The 22,196-nt window shown below is 39.1% G+C and overlaps 1 protein-coding gene and 1 non-coding gene across 2 annotated transcripts; both read right to left on the bottom strand.

The window, feature by feature from the left end:
* Positions 1-122: 122 nt before the first annotated feature.
* LOC104700397 (gibberellin-regulated protein 12-like) lies at positions 123-1,175 on the bottom strand. The gene is made up of 4 exons (XM_019227497.2): positions 1,041-1,175; positions 890-934; positions 556-586; positions 123-449 (listed from the first exon to the last, which is right to left on the bottom strand). Exons 1-4 carry the CDS (start codon positions 1,101-1,103, stop codon positions 268-270), a joined length of 321 nt encoding a protein of 106 aa, XP_019083042.2. The 5' UTR covers positions 1,104-1,175; the 3' UTR covers positions 123-267.
* Positions 1,176-17,347: 16,172 nt separating this feature from the next.
* LOC147940870 (small nucleolar RNA R71) lies at positions 17,348-17,454 on the bottom strand. Its single transcript, XR_015563003.1, has one exon. It is a non-coding gene; the product is annotated as a small nucleolar RNA R71 (small nucleolar RNA).
* Between the last annotated feature and the right edge of the window lie 4,742 nt (positions 17,455-22,196).

Below are 22,196 nucleotides of genomic sequence, written 5' to 3'. Positions count from 1 at the left end.
CTTATACAGAAATTGCATGATAATGTTTCACTTTTATTTTTATATGAAAAAAGAAATAAAAATAATTCCTTTTAAAATGTGCAGAGTTAGAGAGATGGGATGGAATATGCTTAGGCCCATTCTTTATGAGAAGCTCTACTAATTTTCATATTAAATTTAGTTTTGCAATAGAAGATACAATGTGTATTAGAAATAGGCATGACCAACATAGATTTTATTAAGAAACAAACTAAATAGATATTATTTTTAATTTTTATTTTTAAGTTATTATGGACATTTAGGTCCACCTTCTTTGGTCCTCCAGTTATCGTAGCAAGGGCATTCTTCTTTGTGTCCATATGTTCCCGATGGTACGCACAAACATGTGTTACAACATTTGTTGCAAAAGAACAAACATGGTTTTTTGTGAGATGTCGCTGAACATCGGCGTCGACATTCCGCTGGACATTCTGCACAAACATATAAATAAATAAATGACTAAAGGTATTATTCAACATTTCAACTCATTCATTGATTATATGAATGAAAGAACAAGTGATGTTATTAACAATTTACCTTCTGGTCGAAGTGAGCCTCCTCTTCCCATCTGAATTTTGTTGGAAAACACATATAAATTTGTGATCAAAAGAATAATAAAATTATACATGTTTTTTGTCAATTAATATATATTAAAATAGTTTGGAAAATAATATAATATCTAATATATATTAATTGTTTTGATAACTTAAAATATATTAATTGCTTTTGTCAATTAATATATATTAAAAATAGTTTGGAAAATAATATAATATAAATAGTTTGAAATATATGTTGTTTGTAAAATATATATTTTCTTTTTGTGTGAAAATATTTGCTTTTATAATTTATCATTTCATAAAAAAACATATACCTTATAGATTGCAGGTGCTTCACTTGGAATTTCTAATTCCTCAGCCTGTACCAAAATAAATATAAGAACCCAACCTTTAATGAATTTATAATCCATAAGAATGATAACAAGTATTTGAACTTTAAACAATAAAAAGTATTTGAAATTTTACATTAGAAAATTGAATTGCAATCAACAAACAAGATACAATGAAGACAACAATGAGCTTCGCCATTTTCTAAACTTTTTCTTCTCACTTTTGATTTTTTTTTGGGTGTATTCTTAAGTGAGTGTTAAATCTATTTATAACCAATAAATTTTGCATATTATTGAAGGTATTCAAATACTAATGAAACACATTTAGTATATGTTGACATTTTATCATATTCAAAGATATATGTTGACATTTTATCATATTCAAAGATATATGTTGTCATTTTATCATATTCAAAGATATATGTGTGTTCTTTCTAAATTAATTTTATGAAATATTTTTATTAATATGGTAGAGAATATCATATTTATTATTTTAAGATATGTTTTCTTTCCCAAATCAATACAATAAAACTTGGATGTTTTTCATCAGGTGATGACACCTCAACTTTAACATTCAAGCTGGTGTTGACACATCAATTAAAATCACTAACAAATCAAATTAAAACAATTAATACAGATCAGTTTTTTTTTGTCTAGGTGGATTGTATTCTTGTTTCTATCAATCAATTTTTCCGAGAGAAAGAGGTTCATATCGATCACCGTCCGAGTCTGATATATCTTGTCGGCTTCTATGCCTAGACGATGTCTTGTATCACCGTTAACACAACTTTTTCGTTGTTGTGTGCTTGCCGTCAACACAGCTTTTCCGTTGTCATGTTCTTGTCGTTAACATGGTTTTTCGTGGCCATGTTTCTTTTGTTTTTCAAATACTCAAGCTGAAGATTTCAGGCTTGCATGATTATTAGACTGGGAGGGTTTGCTCTTTGCATGATCTACTTTCCTCTACCTTTGATTTTCTTTGCCAATGAGGTTTTTCTTGAGGCTCTGGTGTGTTTCTCAGCGATGTTATGTGGTTATGCTTGGATCCACCAGCTAATTGCCTTCTGCTGCTTCGAAAAATTCAGAGATCAATTGAATACGACTTGTGTAGACTACTCATTTTTCTAATTTCTTTTACCCGATTTGATGATTCCTTTGTCTTCTTAGCAATTGGATGAAATTAGTAGATTTTTATCTTGTAACTCGTTTGTTTCTGGTTTTAAAGGATTGTTTTTTTTTGGTGTTGTAAAATGCGAAAACATCAAATGTGCTTATGTGTTGGTGGTATGGAGATTTCAGGTGATAAGATAATTGAGTACTCTCTTTAGTACATTCATGGGATTGGTCGATGACCTTGGGAATTCTGTCTTTGTGGTATGGTGCTCGTTTTATATGGTAACATCATTGCTAGAGGCTTTCGATTACCATATTGGTTGTTATCTTCTAATATGTATTGTGATCTATTTTCTTTATTTTTCGTTTGGTTTTGTGCAAGGTACGGAGAGACTGAGCCATGGAGAGATAGGTTTATTAATGAGATTGGTTTGTGCAGTTGTTGCAAGCGACTCTGTGGAGGGAAGAGGCAAAGATGGAGCCATGATTTGAGAAGAATGATATAGTCCAATTACAAAGGTTATTCGTCGAATCTTCTAGAAACTGTGCAAGATAGAAATGAGCGATCTCCACAATGATCATAGTGCAGTGCAGGACCATAAGACATATGATGTGGTATTTTGAGGGATTCCTCGTTATAATATTTGATTCCAGACAACATAAAAACAAATATCATTTCAAGAAAATACAAAACAAAAACTAATCAATTAAAAGATCTTCAAACAACCCGCGACGTAGCGCGGGTACCAACCTAGTTTGTCTTAATATGTTGACCAAACAATATATATATATATATATATTGATGAATAGAAAAATTATTTATCTTAACATTTTTGGATCCTCTTTGTAACATCCGCGAACCGAAATCCCAGTTTAGGGATTGCATCGGTCAATGCAAAGCCGGTTATGTGCGGACGAGTTTAAGTTAAACGCTGCGTTTTGGGTTTAGGAAAACCCTTAAACTCGAGTTTTGTCTCATTCGGCGAGTTTGGCCATTTTTGAGAGAAAAGAAAAGAGAGAAAAGGTTCTTGAGTGTTCTTGAGGATTTTGGATGATTTGAGGCTGTTCCTGTAGAGATCTGTAGCTCGGATCGTTGTAGGAGCTTCCTGGAAGTGTTTTCTTGTTTGTTTAAGGTTCAGAATCTTCTTGACAAAGGTAAGTGCATGACCATGACTTATCTAAGCTGGAGATTTCTCTGATCTGCTTGTTATGTGTTGTTAGGGTTGTTAGAATGTTATTTGGAACGTTGGGTCAGGGTTTAATCTAGGGTCTTGGATGTCTTGACCAGTGGGTCAGGGTTTTATGACCGGAGCGGTCATGAATGTGTGGATGTTGTGCCAGGATTGTTTGGCTGGTGGCGCTGAAGTCCTGGGAAGGGGAGCTGCAACAAGTATGAGCCGGCAGGGGCAAGGTCGCCAGGTACATAAGTTCACGAGAAGCCTTCATTGCAGGATAAACTAATCGTTGCGACGATGTTGGATGAAGTTCATTGGAGATGGACAGGGTTGCTAGATTCATGGTTTTGGTAAGCTTGCTGGGGGAAATAAGTCAAGTGAGTTAAGATGGTGGCCTGCAAAGCATTTGATACGATGAATCAGAGTATGCGAACGTATGGTACTTGTTTGTTTTATTACGCTCGTATTGATGATTTGCTGTGGAGAATTGCTAAGCAGAAAGCTATTTTTGGATTAAGCTACCTTATGAATGTTTCCTTAAGAGACAAGTTACTAGAGGTTCTTGGATGGACAAGAAGTGTTGATATTCGTGTGGTGGTGAGTTGATGTCAGTGCGAGCTGAACCTGAGGCAGAGGTGGTGGATGGAGCTGGTGGCAGATTATGATTTGAAGATAGCCTATCACCCTGGGAAGGCTAACACGGTTGTAGATGCTCTGAGTCGTTAGAGGGTAACTTCGGCTCAGGAGCAGGAGATGGAGTCTCTGGTAGGAGAGATCAGTGCTTTGAGGTTATGTGTTATGTCTCAGGAACCGTTAGGTTTGGAGGCGGTTGATAGAGCAGATCTTCTGAGCAGGGTGCGGTTGACTAAGGAGAAGGACTTGGGGCTGGTGAATGCCTCAAAGAATGGAGATTCAGAGTATCAGATCTCAGATAATGGTACTATCTTGGTGTACGGTCGGATATGTGTGACCAAGGATGAGAGAGGCTCATGGGAGCAAGTTTTCTATTTATCCAGGAGCGACTAAGATGTACGGTGATCTCTAGAGGTACTATCATTGGGTCGGGATGAAGAAGGATGTAGTTAGTTGGGTCGCGAGGTGCGACGTGTGTCAGCTAGTGAAGGTTGAGCATCAGGTTCCAGGAGGGTTACTGAAGAGTCTTCCCATTCCAGCGTGGAAGTGGGATATGATTACTATGGACCTCGTTGTAGGTTTGCCAGTGACCAGGACGTTTGATGCTATTTGGGTCATTGTGGACCGGTTGACTAAGTCGGCACATTTTCTGGCCATTAAGAAGACTGATGGAGCAGCGGTCTTGGTTAAGAAGTATGTGAAGGAGATAGTCAGGTTGCATGGGGTGCCAACGAGAATTGTGTCTGATAGGGATTCCAAGTTCACTTCGGTGTTCTGGAGAGTGTTTCACGCAGAGATGGGCACTAAGGTGCATATGAGTACAACTTATCATCCCCAGACAGATGGACAGTCAGAGAGGACGATCCAGACACTGGAGGATTTGCTGAGGATGTGTGTGTTGGATTGGAGAGGCCATTGGGCAGATCACTTGAGCTTGTTAGAGTTTGCTTACAACAACAATTATCAGGCGAGTATTATGATGGCTCCTTATGAGGCTGTGTCGAACACCGTTATGCTGGACTCATGTTGGGGAGAGGAGCATTTATGGGGCATATTTTGTTCAGTAGACCTCAGAGAAGATTCGGGTTCTCAAGCTGAACATGAAGGAAGCTCAGGATCGGCAGAGAAGTTATGCCGATAGGAGGAGGAGAGATCTTGAGTTTCAGGTAGGAGACAGAGTGTACCTCAAGATGGCCATGTTGCAGGGTCCGAACAGGTCATTGACTGAGACTAAGTTGAGTCTGAGGTATACGGGTCCGTTCAGAGTGATAGAGCGGGTTGGACCAGTGGCATATAGACTGGAGTTACATGAGGTTATGCGTGCTTTCCATAAGATTTTCCATGTGTCTACGTTGCGGAAGTGTCTCCGTGACGATGATCAGTTGTTAGCTAAGATTCCTGAGGATCTTCAGCCTAACATAACTTTGGAGGCGAGACCAGTGAGGGTTCTCGAGAGGAGGATCAAGAAACTTCGGAAGAAGAAGATTCCTTTGATGAGAGTCCTTTGGGACTGTGATGGTGTTGAGGAGAAGACTTGGGAGCCAGAGGCGAGGTTGAAGGCAAGGTTTAAGAAGTGGTTCGAGAATCAAGCTGCGACTTGAGCTTGTCTAGCCTGGTCCCATCTGTAATTTGTGGCTGGAGCGGGAATGGAGTATTCCAGCCCATCTCTCTTGTTTACTTGGTCGCTTGGGATGTTTGGTTGTGCAACTATGTAACAAGATGAGGTGGTGCTCGGGGTACAAAGTTTCCGTGAGGCGGGGTTTTTGGCGAAAAGTTTCCTGAAATAGAAGTTTCCAAAAGTGGAAAGTTTCCGAAACAGCAAAGTGCTAAAAATGGAAAGTTTTATGGGAGTTAGAATTTGTCCATTTTAGTGGTTTTGAGCCATGGAGGGGCTTGTGTGGCCTTAGTGGCGGTCTTTTGAGACATTGTGCAGCCTTTGTGACGGGCTGTTTAGCCAATTATGTGGCCATTGTGGCCGGCAGTTTAGCCAGATGTGTGGCCTTTATGGCGGACTGTTTAGCCAGAGTACCTGTTTAGGCGGTCTTTCGGGACAGATGGTCTTTGTGACGGTCATTCGGGACAGATGGTCCTTGTGACGGTCCTTTGGGACAGATGGTCTTTGTGACGGTCCTTCGGGACAGATGGTCTTTGTGACGATCCTTCGAGACATATGGTCTTTGTGACAGTCCTTCGGGACAGATGGTCTTTTTGACGGTCCTGTTTAGGACATTTGTTTGGCCTTGGTGGCGGTCATGTTTAGGACATTTGTTTGGCCTTGGTGGCGATCCTGTTTAGGGCATTTTGTTTGGCCTTTGTGGCGGCCCTAGTGGCAGTGAGATGATCCATGTGTGGTCATGAGGTATCCTAGTGAGGGTATATTTTGTTGGTAGGACATTGTGATGTCTTACGCGAGCCACAGGAAGGAAGCATGGATAGGGATAGGACTCAGACGTGTTCAGAATTGTTTGCTCGCGACTTCTGGGGGACTTAGGTTCTCCTAGTACTGCCATATTCTGAGACTTTGTGGCTTGGGAGTATGGTTGGTATATCGACTTCGGATGACGATCCGGGGACGCGCTGTAGGGTGGCAACCCGTGAGACAAGTATTGGATTTTTTCTTATATATTTTGGCATGCGGGCTTAGGCCCGATGAGGAGCCAACATTATGACATGCAGGCTTAGGCATGATGAGGAACCAATAAAAACTTAAGGTTTAGGCCTAAGAGTAAAGGAAAGTCCAAAAGTCGAGAGCAAATAATACTTGGAGCGTGAGTCTATCGCCTAGAGGTGACTTTCCGTAGATCGGTCGGAGGAGTGCAGGCCATGGAGACGATCGCACGGGAATTCTTGGCTGATGGATGTTCGAGATTCGAGATCGAATCCATGTTGGTGGGGGAGAATTGTAACATACGCGAACCGAAATCCCGGTTTATAACACTCACAATGACGAATCTCTACTATCAACTCAAAAACTATATATATGTTGCATTCACCCAAGGGCGGACCTACGTTTCACATTAACGGGGTCAGATGACCCCATAAATATATATATATATATATATATATATATAATGTGACCATGTATTAGTTGTTGATTTTGATAGAGTTGGTTGATAATCAATGGTATATTTTTTTTTCCTGTTTTGTTTATGTTATATAGGCCACCCACAGGCCACCACTTTTCTAATTATTTTTATATATTTTTGTTATTGTTTTAGTCAAAAGGTTTTTCTACGTTTTTTTATACGTGTAGTTTCAATTACTTCATAATGTTACTATATAGTTTTCATCAAAAAAGTGTTTTTACAATATAGTATGACTCCCTAAAAAGAATTCTAAGCTTGCCGGAGTTTGAAATGAGAGAATTAGAAGAGTTGGTGGAGGAGTGGCGACGGTCTAAGCTTGTGTCGTTGTGTAAAGAGGTTCCATCGCATAAGGCTGTGACACTTGTGAGGCTTTTGAATGCTCAGAATATTAGGATACATGAGGATTGGTTATTGAGTGGTTAACAACCGGTTAATTCTAGTTCAGTTAATTTGGTTAATACATGTTAGTATATAAGGAGATTAGATAAACGAATGATGGTTAAGCTTTGTAATATACACATTTATTTCTCGTTAAAAAAGTTTGTTAGAACCTTAATGGTTCTCTTCTTTTTCTACTTCTCTGTTGTGTTTTCCGGTGAATCGAACTCTTAATATAGTATCAGAGCTCTGCTCTTAAGTCTTCCGCTTCGATCAATTTCATTGGAAATCTTGTGAGAAGTTCAATTGAAAGAGATGAGCTGCTCAATTTCTTTTCTTCGGATTGTGAGAATTCTCATTGCTGCAATTTTTGAGTTTTTTTTGGAGTTTTCTTTGGGTTTTCTATTCTTCTGTTTGTTTTTCGCATTTGATTGACCTTTTCGTGGCGGACTTTTTTTTTTCTTTTATTATATTCGCCGTGATTTCCTGAAGATTCTCTATTCTTTCATTAAGAATGGGATCTTATGTACCTTCTTCTTCCGTTAATCCAACAAATTCGAATCCTCGTGAACCTCGAGTCTTCGCCTTTTCGGATGGATCAATATGAGAATCCGTACTATTTGAACAGTAGTGATCATGCTAGGTTTGTTCTAGTCTCGAATCGGCTTACGATAGCTTCTGATTTCCCTGCATGGAGGAGATCTATGTTGATGGCATTGAATGTGCGCAATAAACTGGGATTTATCAATGGTACGATTACTAAACCTCAAGAAACTCATCGTGATTATGGAACTTGGTCACGTTGTAACGACATTGTGAGTACTTGGTTAATGAACTCAATAGATAAGAAGATAGGTCAGAGCTTGCTTTATATTTCTACTGCAGAGGGTATGTAAAAGCATAATCTCTAGGTTTAAGCAAGATGATGCACCTAGGATATTTGCTATTAAACAGAGACTTAGCAAGATTAAGCAAGGATCTCTTGATGTTACAACTTACTATACGTCTTTGGATTCTTTGTGGGAAGAACATAAGAACTATGTAGAACTTCCAGTTTGCACATGTGGAAAATTTGAATGTGATGCGGCTTACAAAGCTGTCACTCCAAGTCAAGCATCTTTGGGAATATCCAGATTTTCCCGGTGCTTTTCTTTTAGTGCTTCGACCCGAAGCGATAGCAGTGGGAAAAATTACAGCAGCGTAGTCATGTGACTAAGTTTCTCATGGGATTGAATGATAGTTATGAGCAATCAAGGCGTCATATACTGATGTTAAATCCAATACCTACTATAGAAGAGGCTTTTAATATGGTTACTCAAGATGAGCGACAGGGAACTATTAATCCACCTACTCGAGTTGACAATGTAGCATTTCAAACCACGACTCCTGCTTCCTATGATGGAGATAGTGCTTATGTAGCTGCCTATAATACGATGCGACCTCAGAAGCCTGTTTGCACACATTGTGGTCGTTTGGGACATACTATACATAAATGTTATAAGCTTAATGGCTTTCCTTCGGGGTACAAGACTGGTGGTTACAAGGGTAATGGTATGATGCATAATCCGTCTTCTTTTAATCCTCGTATGCAGACTACTCAATTGCAACCTTGGATGCCTCAAGCTCAACCAAGAATGCCGATAGTTCCTTATGATCCTATTCAAAAAGCAAATGCTGTTGCCAATGTCTATGCAGAACAGGCACCATATTCTACTACGATTGGTTATTATCATTATGTAGCTTCTCCTGACTTGGTTTCTCCAGCTCGTTTTAATGGTAATACTCTTAATACTCCACTTTTTACACCACAACAGTTACAACAACTTCTATCTCAATATAACTCTCAAGTACAAGCTCCAGAATGCGGCTTCTTCTAATACTGCAACGGTTACTGAACATGGTCTCATGGCTCAAGACTTCTACTTCTGGTACTATACCTTTTCCTTCCACTTGCCTTTGATACGATAATCATATTATTACATTTCAAAAACATGCTATTTCTTCTTTACAACAATTTCTTGCACCTAATGATTGGAATATTGTTAATGGTGTGTCTAGTCATGTTTGTTCTGATTTAACAATGTTTAGAGAGTTAGTCCATGTTTCTAGTGTTACGGTAACTTTACCGAATGGTACTCGGGTTCCTATCACACACTCATGCACCATATACATTACACAAACATTGATATTGCATAATGTTTTGCATGTTCCTGATTTCAAGTTTAATCTGATTAGGATAAGTTGTTTGGCTCAAAGTTTATTTTGCTCTGCTCATTTCTTTCCCAACTGTTGTCTTATTCAGGAACTTTCTCAGGTCTTGATGATTGGGAGGGGTAGACTCATCAATAATCTCTATATTCTTAAGACAGAACCAATGACCCTCTCACCATCTCTTCCTGTTGTTTGTTCTTTTTCTGCTACTACATTGGCTGATGGAGTTATGTGGCATCAACGACTTGGACATCCATCACCTGCATTTTTACAAAGTCTTGTTAGTATAATTCCTTCTCTTAAGTCTGTAGTTTTGAATGTTTCTCCATGTCAGATCTGTCATTTAGCTAAACAGAAGCGTTTAGCTTATGTTTCTCATAACAATCTTTCTTCTCAACCATTTGATCTAGTCCATTTAGATATTTGGGGTCCTTTTGGTACTGAGTCTGTAGAAGGTTTCCAATATTTATTCACTTTGGTTGATGATTGTACTCTTGTAACCTGGCTTTATATGCTAAGAAATAAAAGTGACGTTTCTACAACTTTTCCTCCTTTTCTTAAACTGATTTCTACTCAATATAATTTGAAGATTAAAGTCATTCGATCTGACAATGCACCCGAACTTGCATTCACTGATATGATTAAAGAACATGGCATGTTACATCAATTTTCTTGTGCATACACACCTCAACAAAATTCGGTGGTCGAACGTAAACATTAACACTTATTGAATGTTGCTCGAGCATTATTATTTCAATCCAATATTCCCTTGAAGTACTGGAGTGATTGTGTGTTGACTGCTGCTTTCTTTATAAATAGGATGCCTTCACCTTTGTTAGCTAATAAGTCTCCTTTTAAAATTCTTTGTCATAAGCTTCCTGATTACACTATGCTTAAAAGTTTTGTTTGCTTATGTTTTGCATAAACTCTTTCGGATGATAGACACAGTTTTTTCCAAGATCAAAACAATGTATTTTTCTTGGTTATCCATCTGGTTATAAAGGGTATAAGCTTCTAGATTTGGAATCTCATTCTATATCTATTTCCCGAAATGTCATTTTTCATGAAAATAATTTTTCTTTTAAGACATCAGAATTGTTATCTCAAGCTGTTGATATGTTTCCAAATAGCATCTTCCCATTGCCTGCACCATTACATATTGATGACTCTTTGCATTCACTTGATGTTGTTGATATTGATATCCCTGATGAATCTGATGCATAACATACATTTGCATCTAACACTACACAGTTGGACCCTAGTACTATTCTTGTAGAGGATACTATTGTATCACGAGAGACAGCTTCTATTTCTTTACCTATTGTTAGGCCTAAACGAAATGTAAAGACTCCCTTTTATCACTACCTTGATTCGGTACAGTGGAGTTTTCTCCTCACTACCTTGTGAGCCCTTGATTTTCCTGAACAATATGTGCAATGGATCCAAACATGTGTTACTACAACATCCTTTTCTGTTCAAGTAAATGGAGAATTAGCAGGCTATTTTGGCAGCTTGCGCGGTATCCGCCAAGGTTGCTCTCTTAGTCCATACCTATTCGTTATCTGCATGAATGTCCTTTCAAGGAAGCTCGACAAAGCCGCTGTCAATAGGGAATTTGGTTTCCACCCAAAATGTAAGCTGTTGAACCTCACACATCTATGTTTTGCTGACGACCTGATGGTCTTCGTTGAGGGGGATAAAACTTCGATCTCTGGTGCTCTAAGAGTGTCTGATGACTCTTCAGTACACTCTGGTCTCCATATTAGCCTCGAAAAATCAACTATCTACATGGTCGGGGTCTCGTCGGACCAACGAGAAGCGATACTTGAACAGTTTCCCTTTGCCACTGGTACTCTCCCGGTGCGGTATCTTGGCTTACCCCTACTACTAAAGAGAATGTCCGCGGCTGATTATTCACCTTTGTTGGATAAGATTCGTTTATAGATAAATTTGTGGACTGCAAGGACTTTATCTTTTGATGGGCGACTACAACTTCTAAATTCAGTGATATTCAATGTCACAAACTTTTGAATCTCTGCCTTTAGACTCCCAAAAGCTTGTATTCGCGAGATAGACAAGTTATGCTCTACTTTTTTGTGGTTTGGTCCTTCTTTGAATGCAAAGAAAACGAAGGTAGCTTGGACTGAGGTTTGTCGACCAAAAAGTGAAGGAGGTCTAGGCCTGCGATCGATAAAAGAAGCAAATCAAGTGAGTGTCCTAAAACTACTATGGCGTCTACTATCTGCTAAAGGTTCACTATGGGTGGAATGGGTGAAGAGATACTTGATTCGCAATGGTTCTATATGGGCTGAGAAGGACACCACCACCAATGGATCATGTATATGGAATAAACTGCTAAAGTATAGAGAGATAGCAAAACAGTTTCATCGGATTGACGTTAAGAATGGAGAATCAACCCTTTTCTGGTTTGATAACTGGTGTTCTCTTGGCCGCTTGGAAGAGACATTAGGAGAAAGAGGCTTACTTGATCTTGGTATACCAAAAACAAGTACTTTGGCTGAAGTGATGGCAATGACAAGAAGAAGAAAACATAGACAGGCTCTCTTAAATGCAGTAGAAGAAGAGATAAAGAAAACTACTCTCACTCGATCCTCAGGAGACGATGTGGCTTTATGGAAAGGAAGGAATGATACCTATCACAAACTTTTCAACACGAAGAACACTTGGTTAAACATTCGCACCAATCACCCACTGATGGAAGGCTACAAAGCAATCTGGTTTCCCCATGCCACTCCCAAGTATGCTTTCATTACATGGTTGGTGGCAAAAAACAGATTATCAACAGGGGAAAGGATGTTACTATGGAATTCAAATACCAACACAAATTATGTGTTCTGCAGCCACACCATGGAGAGAAGAGAGCACTTAATCTTTAACTGTCCCTTCTCGCTGCAGGTATGGAAAGCGCTGGTAAAAGGACTATTATCATACAAATTCACGGCTAATTGGACAGAGGTCATCACTCTGTTAGTGGGCAATGAACTGGATACAACACAAAAGTTCCTCTTGGGGTATGTTTTCCAAAACACGATCCATGCTCTCTGGCAAGAACGCAATAACAGACGCCATGGGGAAGTATCGTCGCCAACCGATAGGCTGGTAAGACTGATTGATAAAAACGTCTGAAACCGTATGAGCACATTGGGGGATGGAGGAGACACTCGCATTCAAAGGTGGTTTGCCGCTAGATTCTATTCAAGATGACACTACATTAAGTTACAAACATTTTTGCATAAAGTCTTTTATTAAACAAATGTAACAAATAGTTTATTTTTCTTTTGAATAGAATTTAACATTAGATTCAAAAAAAAAAGACTCCCTCTTATCTTTCTGAATATCATTGTGCACTTGTTCCTTACATTTCTGCAGATCAACCTTTTTCAAATTCTACTAGTCTTTCTTTTTCTCTGTCACCACCAGAAAAAGTCATTTCCACTAAACCTCATACTACACAATATCTTATCTCTTTTGTTGTTTCGTATGATCATTTCACTCCTACTTCTCAGTCTTATATTTTCACATACAGTCTTGAGACTGAACCTAAAACCTTTGCCCAAGCCGTAAAATCAGAATAGTGGACCAATGCAGCTGGTGAAGAGCTTCATGCTCTCGAGTCTGCTCATACATGGGATGTTATGTCTTTACCACCAGGTAAAATATTCTTGGTTGTAAATGGGTATTTACCATTAAGTATAACCTTGATGGTACTGTTGAACGATATAAAGTGAGGCATGTTGCACAGGGTTTTACACAACAGGAAGCTTTGGACTTTATGGAAACTACTTTGGACTTTATGGAAACTTTCTCCCCAATGGCTAAACTAACAAGTGTCAAATTTTTACTTGGTGCTGCTGCTAAACAAGGATGGAGTTTGACACAGATGGATGTGTCTAATGCTTTCCTCCATGGAGACTTGGATGAAGAAATCTACATGAGTCTTCCTCAGGGTTATACTCCTCCACCAAATGTTGTTTTGCCACCTAACCCGGTTTGTCGTCTTCGAAAGTCTCTTTATGGCTTGAAACAAGATTCTCGACAGTGGTATAAGAGACTATCTTCGGTTTTCTTGGGTGCAAACTTCATTCAATCTCCTGCTGATAATACTCTTTTTGTCAAAGACATACTTGGATCCTTTATTGCAGTTTTGGTTTACGTTGATGATATTCTGATTGCTAGTAACGTTGACAATGCTGTTGAAAGCTTGAAAAAATTTTTGCGGTCCTAATTCAAACTTAAGGATCTTGGACCGGCTAGATTCTTCGTTGGATTGGAGATATCTCGTTTTTCAAAAGGTATACGTCAAAGGAAATATGCCTAGAATCTGTTAGAAGATGCAGGTTTACTTGGTTGTAAACAAAGTCCAGTTCCTATGGATCCTAGTCTACAACTTATAGCTACAATAGGGACACCACTGCTTAATTCTCGTTTTTATAGAGAACTTATTGGTCGGCTGCTTTATCTCACAATCACCAGGCCAGATATCACTTTTTCTATTCATCAACTTAGTCAGTTCATCTCTCCACCTTCTGACATTCACCTTCAGGCGGCTCATAAAGTTCTCAGGTACATCAAAGCTAATCATGGACAAGGCTTAATGTACTCTGTAGATTCTGAAATGTGCATAAATGGTTTTCGTGATGCTGACTAGGCAAATTGTAAGGACACTCGAAGATCTATCACTGGATATTGTGTCTATCTTGGTAACTCACTTATCTCGTGGAAGTCTAAGAAACAAGGTGTCACCAGTCGAAGTAGCACAAAATCTGAATACCACAGTATGGCTCAGGCGACTTATGAGATCATTTGGTTACAACAGTTATTTAAGGATCTTCATCTCCTAGTTACAGGTTCTGCTAAACTATATTGTGACAACAAGTCGGCTCTGCATATCGCCATGAATCCTGTTTTTCACGAGAGGACGAAACATATAGAAATTGATTGTCATACAGTCAAAGATTAGATCAAAGTCGATCGTCTCAAGGTCTTCCATGTTCCATCGGAGAATCAACATGCTGACACCCTTACCAAACCACTCCATCCAGGTCCTTTCTATGGATTGCTTTCTAAGATGTCATTATCAAGTCTGTATCTTCCAAACCAGACATCTTTGAAGCTATAAATTTGAGAGGGGCGTATTAGGATACATGAGGATTGGTTATTGACTGGTTAACAACCGGTTAATCCTGATTCAATTAGTTTGGTTAATACATGTTAGTATATAAGGAGATTAGATAAAAGGATGATGGTTAAACTTTGTAATATACACATTTATTTCTCGTTAAGAAAGTTTGTTAGAACCTTAATGGTCCTCTTCTTCTTCTTCTACTTCTCCGTTGTGTTTTCCGGTGAATCGGATTCTTAATACAGAAGAAATGGGTACGTCAAGAAGATGCTACTTACATTGATGTTCATTGTATGCGGATTCGTGAGAACGAAATTGGATTCAGGGTAACAACCTTTTTCCGAACAAATCATCACACTTTAGAAGATTATCAACGGATTTGGTTGATTTGTGTTTTAAAGTTTTCATCTTTTAGGTGTATACATGGATGACATAGCAGAACTGGTACAGGCTTGATTTTGGGTTAGCCACCAAGTTAGCTGATTTCTTGGGGAAAGAATGAAAATTTACGAAATGTCGAGAAGTGTTCGACGATATTTTGAATCAAGGGCGTGTTCCTAGAGAGTCTACATTTCATATTCTTGTAGTTGCATATCTAAGTAGCTCAGTAGAAGGCTGCTTTGAAGAAGTAATATATCATGGTTTTTACGGTTTTTAACCATGATATAAGTGTGCTTTTTGAGTCTTTTCAATTGTTTTGTAGGATGTTTTTGAGTGTTTTCAGGTTTTCTAGGATTTTGGCACGGATGGAGCGGAATGAAGCAATTTGGACCATTGTGGAGCATTAATCCGGAGGAAACCAACTTGGAACAATTCAGAGTGTTGGTGTCGATCGACACCACCTTGGTGTCGATCTACACCCTGTTTTATCCGACGAGAGAACAAGAATTGGAAGTTTTACAATTTTGCCCGAAGTTTTCCACAATTGCAACATAAGCCCCTGGACGTGTTTTAGGATGTATATATTTTATTTTGGGGTTTTAGAAACCCTTAAGTTATTTTCTAGCAGTTTTTGAGAGAGAGATATTGAGATCTTTTGGGAGAGAAAGATCTGAATTCTTTGTAGAAAAAAGATTTCTAAACTCCCTCTTTTACTTTTCAATATCTATCGAATGTTATTCAGAATTATGATTTGTTATTCATTAAACATGTCTGAGTAATTTGCTTGTTAGGTTTAGGGTTCACAGGGTTTTTATGACTTATTAGATTTGTTATTTTTAGGGTTTTTAATCTCTTATGATCTTCATCCTTGGTTGTTCTTCACAATAATTCTTGATTGATCACCTAGAATTATTATCATAGGGAAATAAATTGATATGAGAATATAATTGTTTTCCTAATTAAAACCTTTGGTGAGCAAAATAACTTTATACAAAGATATTTGATTTAGTAATTTTGTGAATTTATCTAAACCTGAATTTAAAGCTGATTTTTAACCTAGAATTTTACAAAGATATTTGGATTTTCTGGTTTTAAATTTAGATAATATTTGCAGTGAGAACTGATTTATTTTATAAAAGTATTTAGAGTTCTAGATCTGATTTTAATTGCTTGAACCCTAATTAGTTTACTGATTTAATATTTCATAATTTCCTCAGAAATTCTCTAGGCTTAACCTTTTGATTTTCTGATTTCACAACACTTTTATTTGAATATTTGCATTGCTTTTTCAATAATTAAATTAACTTGCTTAGCGTAATAACAAAACTCTATAATCCATTGCGTTTGATCTTGAGTCTATGAGGAATTCGATCCCTAAGTACTACAGTGATCTCTTGTTTGAGAGAGTAGCTCCAGGGATTAATTTGAGCTTAACAAATTTTGGCGCCGTTGCCGGGGACTCTTTGATCTACCATTAGATTTGAGTTTTTAATTTCGTCTAAATTTTTCTTTTTATTTTCTACTTACACGTTATTATTTTTCTTCTCTTTGGTGTTTCAGGTGCATGCCTCCTAGACCTCACACAAGGAGCAACAAGACTGATCCTAAGGTGAAGCTTTCAAACCAAGAGTTGGGAAAGCTTGAGCGTGAGAATAGAAAAACAGCCAAATCCTTGAAGATGGTTAACACAATCATTTTGATTCGTGATGAGGATGGTGCTTTGAGGGATCAAGAGGGTCACTTGTGCAATGAGAAGGGCCAAAAGCTTGATGCAGAAGGCAATGTGATTGTTGAAGCTGTTGTTGTCAACAAGCAAGCTGTTGTTGATAGGCAAAACGATGGTGTCGACCAACACCAACAGGGTGTCGATCGACACCCACCTGCAACAGACGTACGTGGAGCTGCCAACCACGCTAAGAACCCAGTTCAAAGACAGGATCAAAACCAGGATCTGATCAGGACTATTGCAGACTTCAACATAGCTGATTTGATGTACGAAAACCGCTATGCAATTGTTCCACCTCCTTTCTCGCGGAGTGACTTTGAGTTGAAGCCTGCCTACTTCCAGCTAGTTGGACAGAGACCCTTCTCTAACCTGCCAAATGAGAAAGCTCTGGATCATATTGAGCACTTTGAAGACCTGGTGACTAGCATCAAAGCCAATGGTGTGACTGAAGACTACATCTACTGCAAGCTCTTCCCATATTCACTTGCAGGAGAAGCATCTCAATGGCTAAAACAGTTGCCAGCTGGATCTTTGACATCTTGGCAACAAATCAAAGTGGCTTTCCTCAATTTCTTTTATGACGATGCAATGTCAGATGAGCTGAGAGTCAAGTTGTCCTCCTTCAAACAAAGACCTGATGAAGCTTTCAAGGCAGCTTGGGTGAGATTCAAGGCATATCAGAGAGACTGTCTACACCATGACTTTTCAAGAGTGCAACTGCTGAGTATCTTTAATTCAGAGGAATTGACTGGGAATATCAGTTAGCTTTGGATGCTGCAAGCTATGGAAACTTCAAGACAAGATACCCAGATGAAGCTGAGAACTTGATTGAGAACCTAGCCTCCAGTAATAGTACTAAGAGAGCTGATGCTGAAAGAAAGAGACTACATGGAGGATTTGATGCAAATCAGCTTGCTTTAGTCAGTGCAAAGCAAGATTCTGTTCACAATCTCTTGGTTGGCAAGAAATCAGTTCACTTTGCTGCTGAAGTTGAAAATTTTGAACCAGAACCTGAGCAAGGGCATGAAGAAGAGGATGTGAACTATGTCTATGGAAATCAAGGTCAGAGGTTTGGTAATCAGCAAGGTAGCAGGCCTTACGGTGGAAACAGCCAGCGCAGTAACTTTCAGGGTAATTCTTCTGGTTTCACACCCAAGCCTGAGTATCAAAAGCAGCAACAAAGCAGTGGATACACAAGGACTTATGGCAATAACTAATATCAGTCCCCTCCTCCAAAAACAGCTGAAAGTAGTAAGATGGAAACTATGCTTGAGCAGCTTTTGCAAGGTCAGGAGCAGATGACAGTGACTTTCAATGGGAAGCTTGACAATGTCTACACTGAACTTAATGGAAAATTTGAAGCTTTGAACATTCATGTCAAGAAGCTGGAAAGTCATGTTGCACAAACAGCGGGATCCGTCAAAAGGCAAGAGGGATTTCTCCCTGGGAGAACTGAATCAAATCCCAAGAATTCATGCAATGTAATAACTTTGAGAAGTGGTAAACTAGTCCATCCTATACCCCAGAAGATTAATGCCTAGATCAGTAGCTCTCAGCATGGGAATGACAGACTTCAAGCCTACCAAGATCACTCTAATCCTTGCGGATCAGTCAATTCGTATTCCTGATGGTGTTCTTGAGGATGTTCCAATTAAGATTGGAGAATGCTTGATACCAACTGATTTTGTGGTACTCAAGTATGAAGAAGAACCTAAGGATCCTCTTATCCTTGGAAGATCATTCTTAGCCACTGCTGGAGCTATAATTGATGTCAAGAAGGGGCAAATTAGGCTTAATGTTGGTGATCTGCAAATGTGTTTTGATATGGACAAGCTGGTCAAGAGGCCAACCATTGATGGTCAGACATTCTATGTAGACACCTTGTCTAATCTTGCTGAAGAGATATTCCAGGAGTTGCATCCTGAGGATCCACTAGAGAAGGCATTGATTGCTTCTGCTGAAGAGGTTGAGCATCTAGATGACATTGCTGTTGGGTATGTCAAGCTACTTGATGCTAATGAACAAGTGAAGAAACTGGTTGCACAAGAGGAATTAGTTAGTACTTCTTCACAAGCTGAAATTTTTTCTGATTGGAGTCTAGAGAAAGCTCGAAAGTTTGATCTCAAGCGACTTCCTACAGGTTTAAAGTATGCATTTCTAGGTGATAATTCTTCTTATCCTGTTATTGTTAGTGCTTCCTTGAACAATGCAGAGCTCACTTTATTGCTAAGCAAGCTGCGCAAGTTTCGTAAAGCTCTTGGCTATTCTCTTGATGATATTGCAGGAATCTCTCCATATATGTGTATGCATAGGATTCATCTTGAGGAGGGAGCTAAGACATCTATTGAGCATCAGAGGAGGCTGAATCCAAATTTGCAAGATGTTGTCAAGAAAGAGATCATGAAGCTGCTGAATGTTGGGATCATCTATCCAATATCTAACAGCAATTGGGTTAGTCCTGTACATGTTGTTCCTAAGAAGGGTGGAGTAACAGTGGTGAAGAATGACAAGAATGAGATGATCCCTACAATGACAATTACTGGTCATCGGATGTGCATAACTACAGGAAACTGAATGCTGCAACCCGAAAAGAACACTTCCCGCTTCCTTTCATTGATCAGATGTTGGAGAGGCTAGCTAATCATCCATACTACTGCTTTTTGGATGGCTATTTCGGGTTCTTTCAAATTCCAATTCATCCTGATGATCAAGAGAAGACCACTTTCACTTGCCCATATGGTACCTTTGCTTACCGGAGAATGCTTTTTGGTCTCTGTAATGCTCCTGCGACATTTCAGAGGTGCATGATGTCTATCTTTACTGATATGATTGAGGACTTTATGGAGGTATTCATGAATGATTTTTCAGTTTATGGGTCTTCATTCAAGAACTGTTTAGACAACTTATGCAAGGTGCTAGCAAGGTGTGGAGAGAAGCATCTGGTGCATAATTGGGAAAAATGTCATTTTATGGTTAGAAATGGCATAGTTCTTGGCCACAGGGTTTCAGAAGCTGGAATAGAGGTTGACCGCGCTAAGATAGAGGTGATGACAGGTCTTCAAATGCCAGAGAATGTGAAGGCAGTGAGCAGTTTTCTTGGGCATGCAGGGTTTTATAGGCAATTCATTAAGGATTTCAGCAAGATAGCTAGACCATTTTCTGCTTTGTTGTGTAATGATGTCAAGTTTGAATTCACTGATGAATGCAGAATAGCCTTTGAAAGGATTAAACAAGAGCTTGTGAGTGCTCCTATTGTTCAGCCACCAGATTGGGATATACCGTTTGAGGTTATGTGTGATGCTAGTGACTTTGCAGTGGGAGCGGTGCTAGGACAGAGAAGAGACAAGAAACTTCATGCAATCTACTATGCAAGCAGAACACTTGATGATGCACAAAGAAATTATGCAACAACAGAGAAAGAGTTGTTGGCAGTTGTGTTTGCTTTTGAAAATTTTTGGTCTTACCTAGTTGGTTCAAAAGTCATTGTTCATACTGATCATGCTGCTTTAAAGTATTTGATGCAGAAGAAGGATGCAAAGCCTAGACTTTTGAGATGGATTCTTCTTCTTCAAGAGTTTGACATTGAAGTGAGGAATAAGAAGGGGATTGAGAATGGTGTTGCTGATCACTTGTCCAGGATTAGAATTGATGATGATGTCCCAATACAAGACTGTTTGCCAGAAGAACACATTTATTTTGTGGATACAGGGTTTCAGAATGATGAGCACAAGTGTCTGCTCTCGGATGCAGATGGTGTCGATCGACACCACACTGGCATCGGTCGACACACATGTTTTCCCGAGACAGATTGGTCGTATGATGGAGATTTAGCTGCTGTGGCTAGCTCCAATCAACCCTGGTACGCTAATATTGCCAATTATCTTGCTGCAGAGGTAGAACCAGAGAAGTTCACTGGCTATAACAAGAAGAGGTTCATGAGAGAGCTTAGAAGATACTATTGGGATGAACCTTACTTGTATAAGCATTGCAGTGATGGAGTTTACAGAAGATGTTTGGCAGAGACTGAGGTACCTGACGTTTTGTTTCATTGTCATGGATCTAACTATACAGGACATTTTGCTACATTCAAGACAGTGTCCAAGGTTCTCCAAGCAGGTTTTTGGTGGCCAACGATGTTCAAAGACGCTCATGATTTTGTCTCACGATGCGACGCTTGTCAGCGGAAAGGTCAAATCAGTAAACGGAATGAGATGCCACAAAACTTCATTCTTGAAGTTGAAGTGTTTGATTGTTGAGGTATTGACTTCATGGGACCGTTCCCATCTTCTTATAAGAACAACTACATACTGGTTGATGTTGATTATGTCTCAAAGTGGGTTGAAGCGATTGTCTGTCCAAAGAATGATTCTGCTGTGGTTCTTAAGCTGTTTAAAACCATCATCTTTCCAAGGTTTGGAGTGCCTCGAATTGTTATCAGTGATGGAGGTAAGCACTTTATCAATAAAGTGTTTGATAACCTGCTGAAAAAGTATGGGGTTCAGCATAGAGTGGCTACTCCATATCACCCTCAGACTAGTGGTCAAGTAGAGGTTTCCAACAGGCAGATTAAGGAGATTCTTGAGAAAATAGTTGGTGTTACAAGGAAGGATTGGGCTATGAAGCTTGATGATGCACTTTGGGCATATAGAACTGCTTATAAAACACCACTTGGCACCACACCTTTTCATCTACTTTATGGGAAAGCATGTCATCTTCCAGTGGAGTTAGAGCACTAGGCAGCCTGGGCAGTTAAGTTGATGAATTTTGATGCCAAGACAGCTTCAGAGAGAAGGTTAGTGCAGTTGAATGAGTTGGATGAGCTGTGATTTCATGCATTTGAGAATTCCAAGATGTACAAGGCTTATCATGATAAGAAGATCATCTCCAGATTTCATGCATTTGAGAACCAAGGCTTATCATGATAAGAAGATCATCTCCAGACATTTTGAGCCCAATGACCAGGTACTCCTTTACAATTCTCGTTTGAACCTGTTTCCAGGTAAACTCCATTCCCGTTGGTCTGGTCCTTTCACTGTCCAAAAAGTTAGACCATATGGAGCCATTGTGTTGCTAAATTCCAAGGGAGAGAAGTTCACTGTTAATGGTCAAAGGGTGAAACATTATTGGACGAAAGTCGATATAACAGACGAACACATTGTGCGTTTGGACGAAACACCCTCCGCCTAATCCGTTGTCAAGTCAAGCTAATGACTTAAAATAACCGCTGAATGGGAGCCAACCCACTGGTAGGAACTATTTATTTTTCAATTTTCTTTTAGGATTACTAACATATTGATTTTTGGTTTTGAGTTTTATTTGTTTCAGAAAAACTAAAAAAAAAAGATGAAAAAGTTTCGGATATCACTGCTCAAGAAGAAGGATCGACCGACACCACCTGGGTGTTGGTCGTCACCGTTATTGGATCGCAGATGGACAGAAGGGTTAA

The sequence above is a fragment of the Camelina sativa genome, chromosome 7 (assembly GCF_030686135.1).
Source record: "Camelina sativa cultivar CO46 ecotype springtype chromosome 7, ASM3068613v1".
NCBI classification, from domain to species: domain Eukaryota; kingdom Viridiplantae; phylum Streptophyta; class Magnoliopsida; order Brassicales; family Brassicaceae; genus Camelina; species Camelina sativa.
The sequence above is the reverse complement of the archived record's forward strand: the minus strand, read 5'-3'. Positions and strand labels throughout refer to the sequence as shown.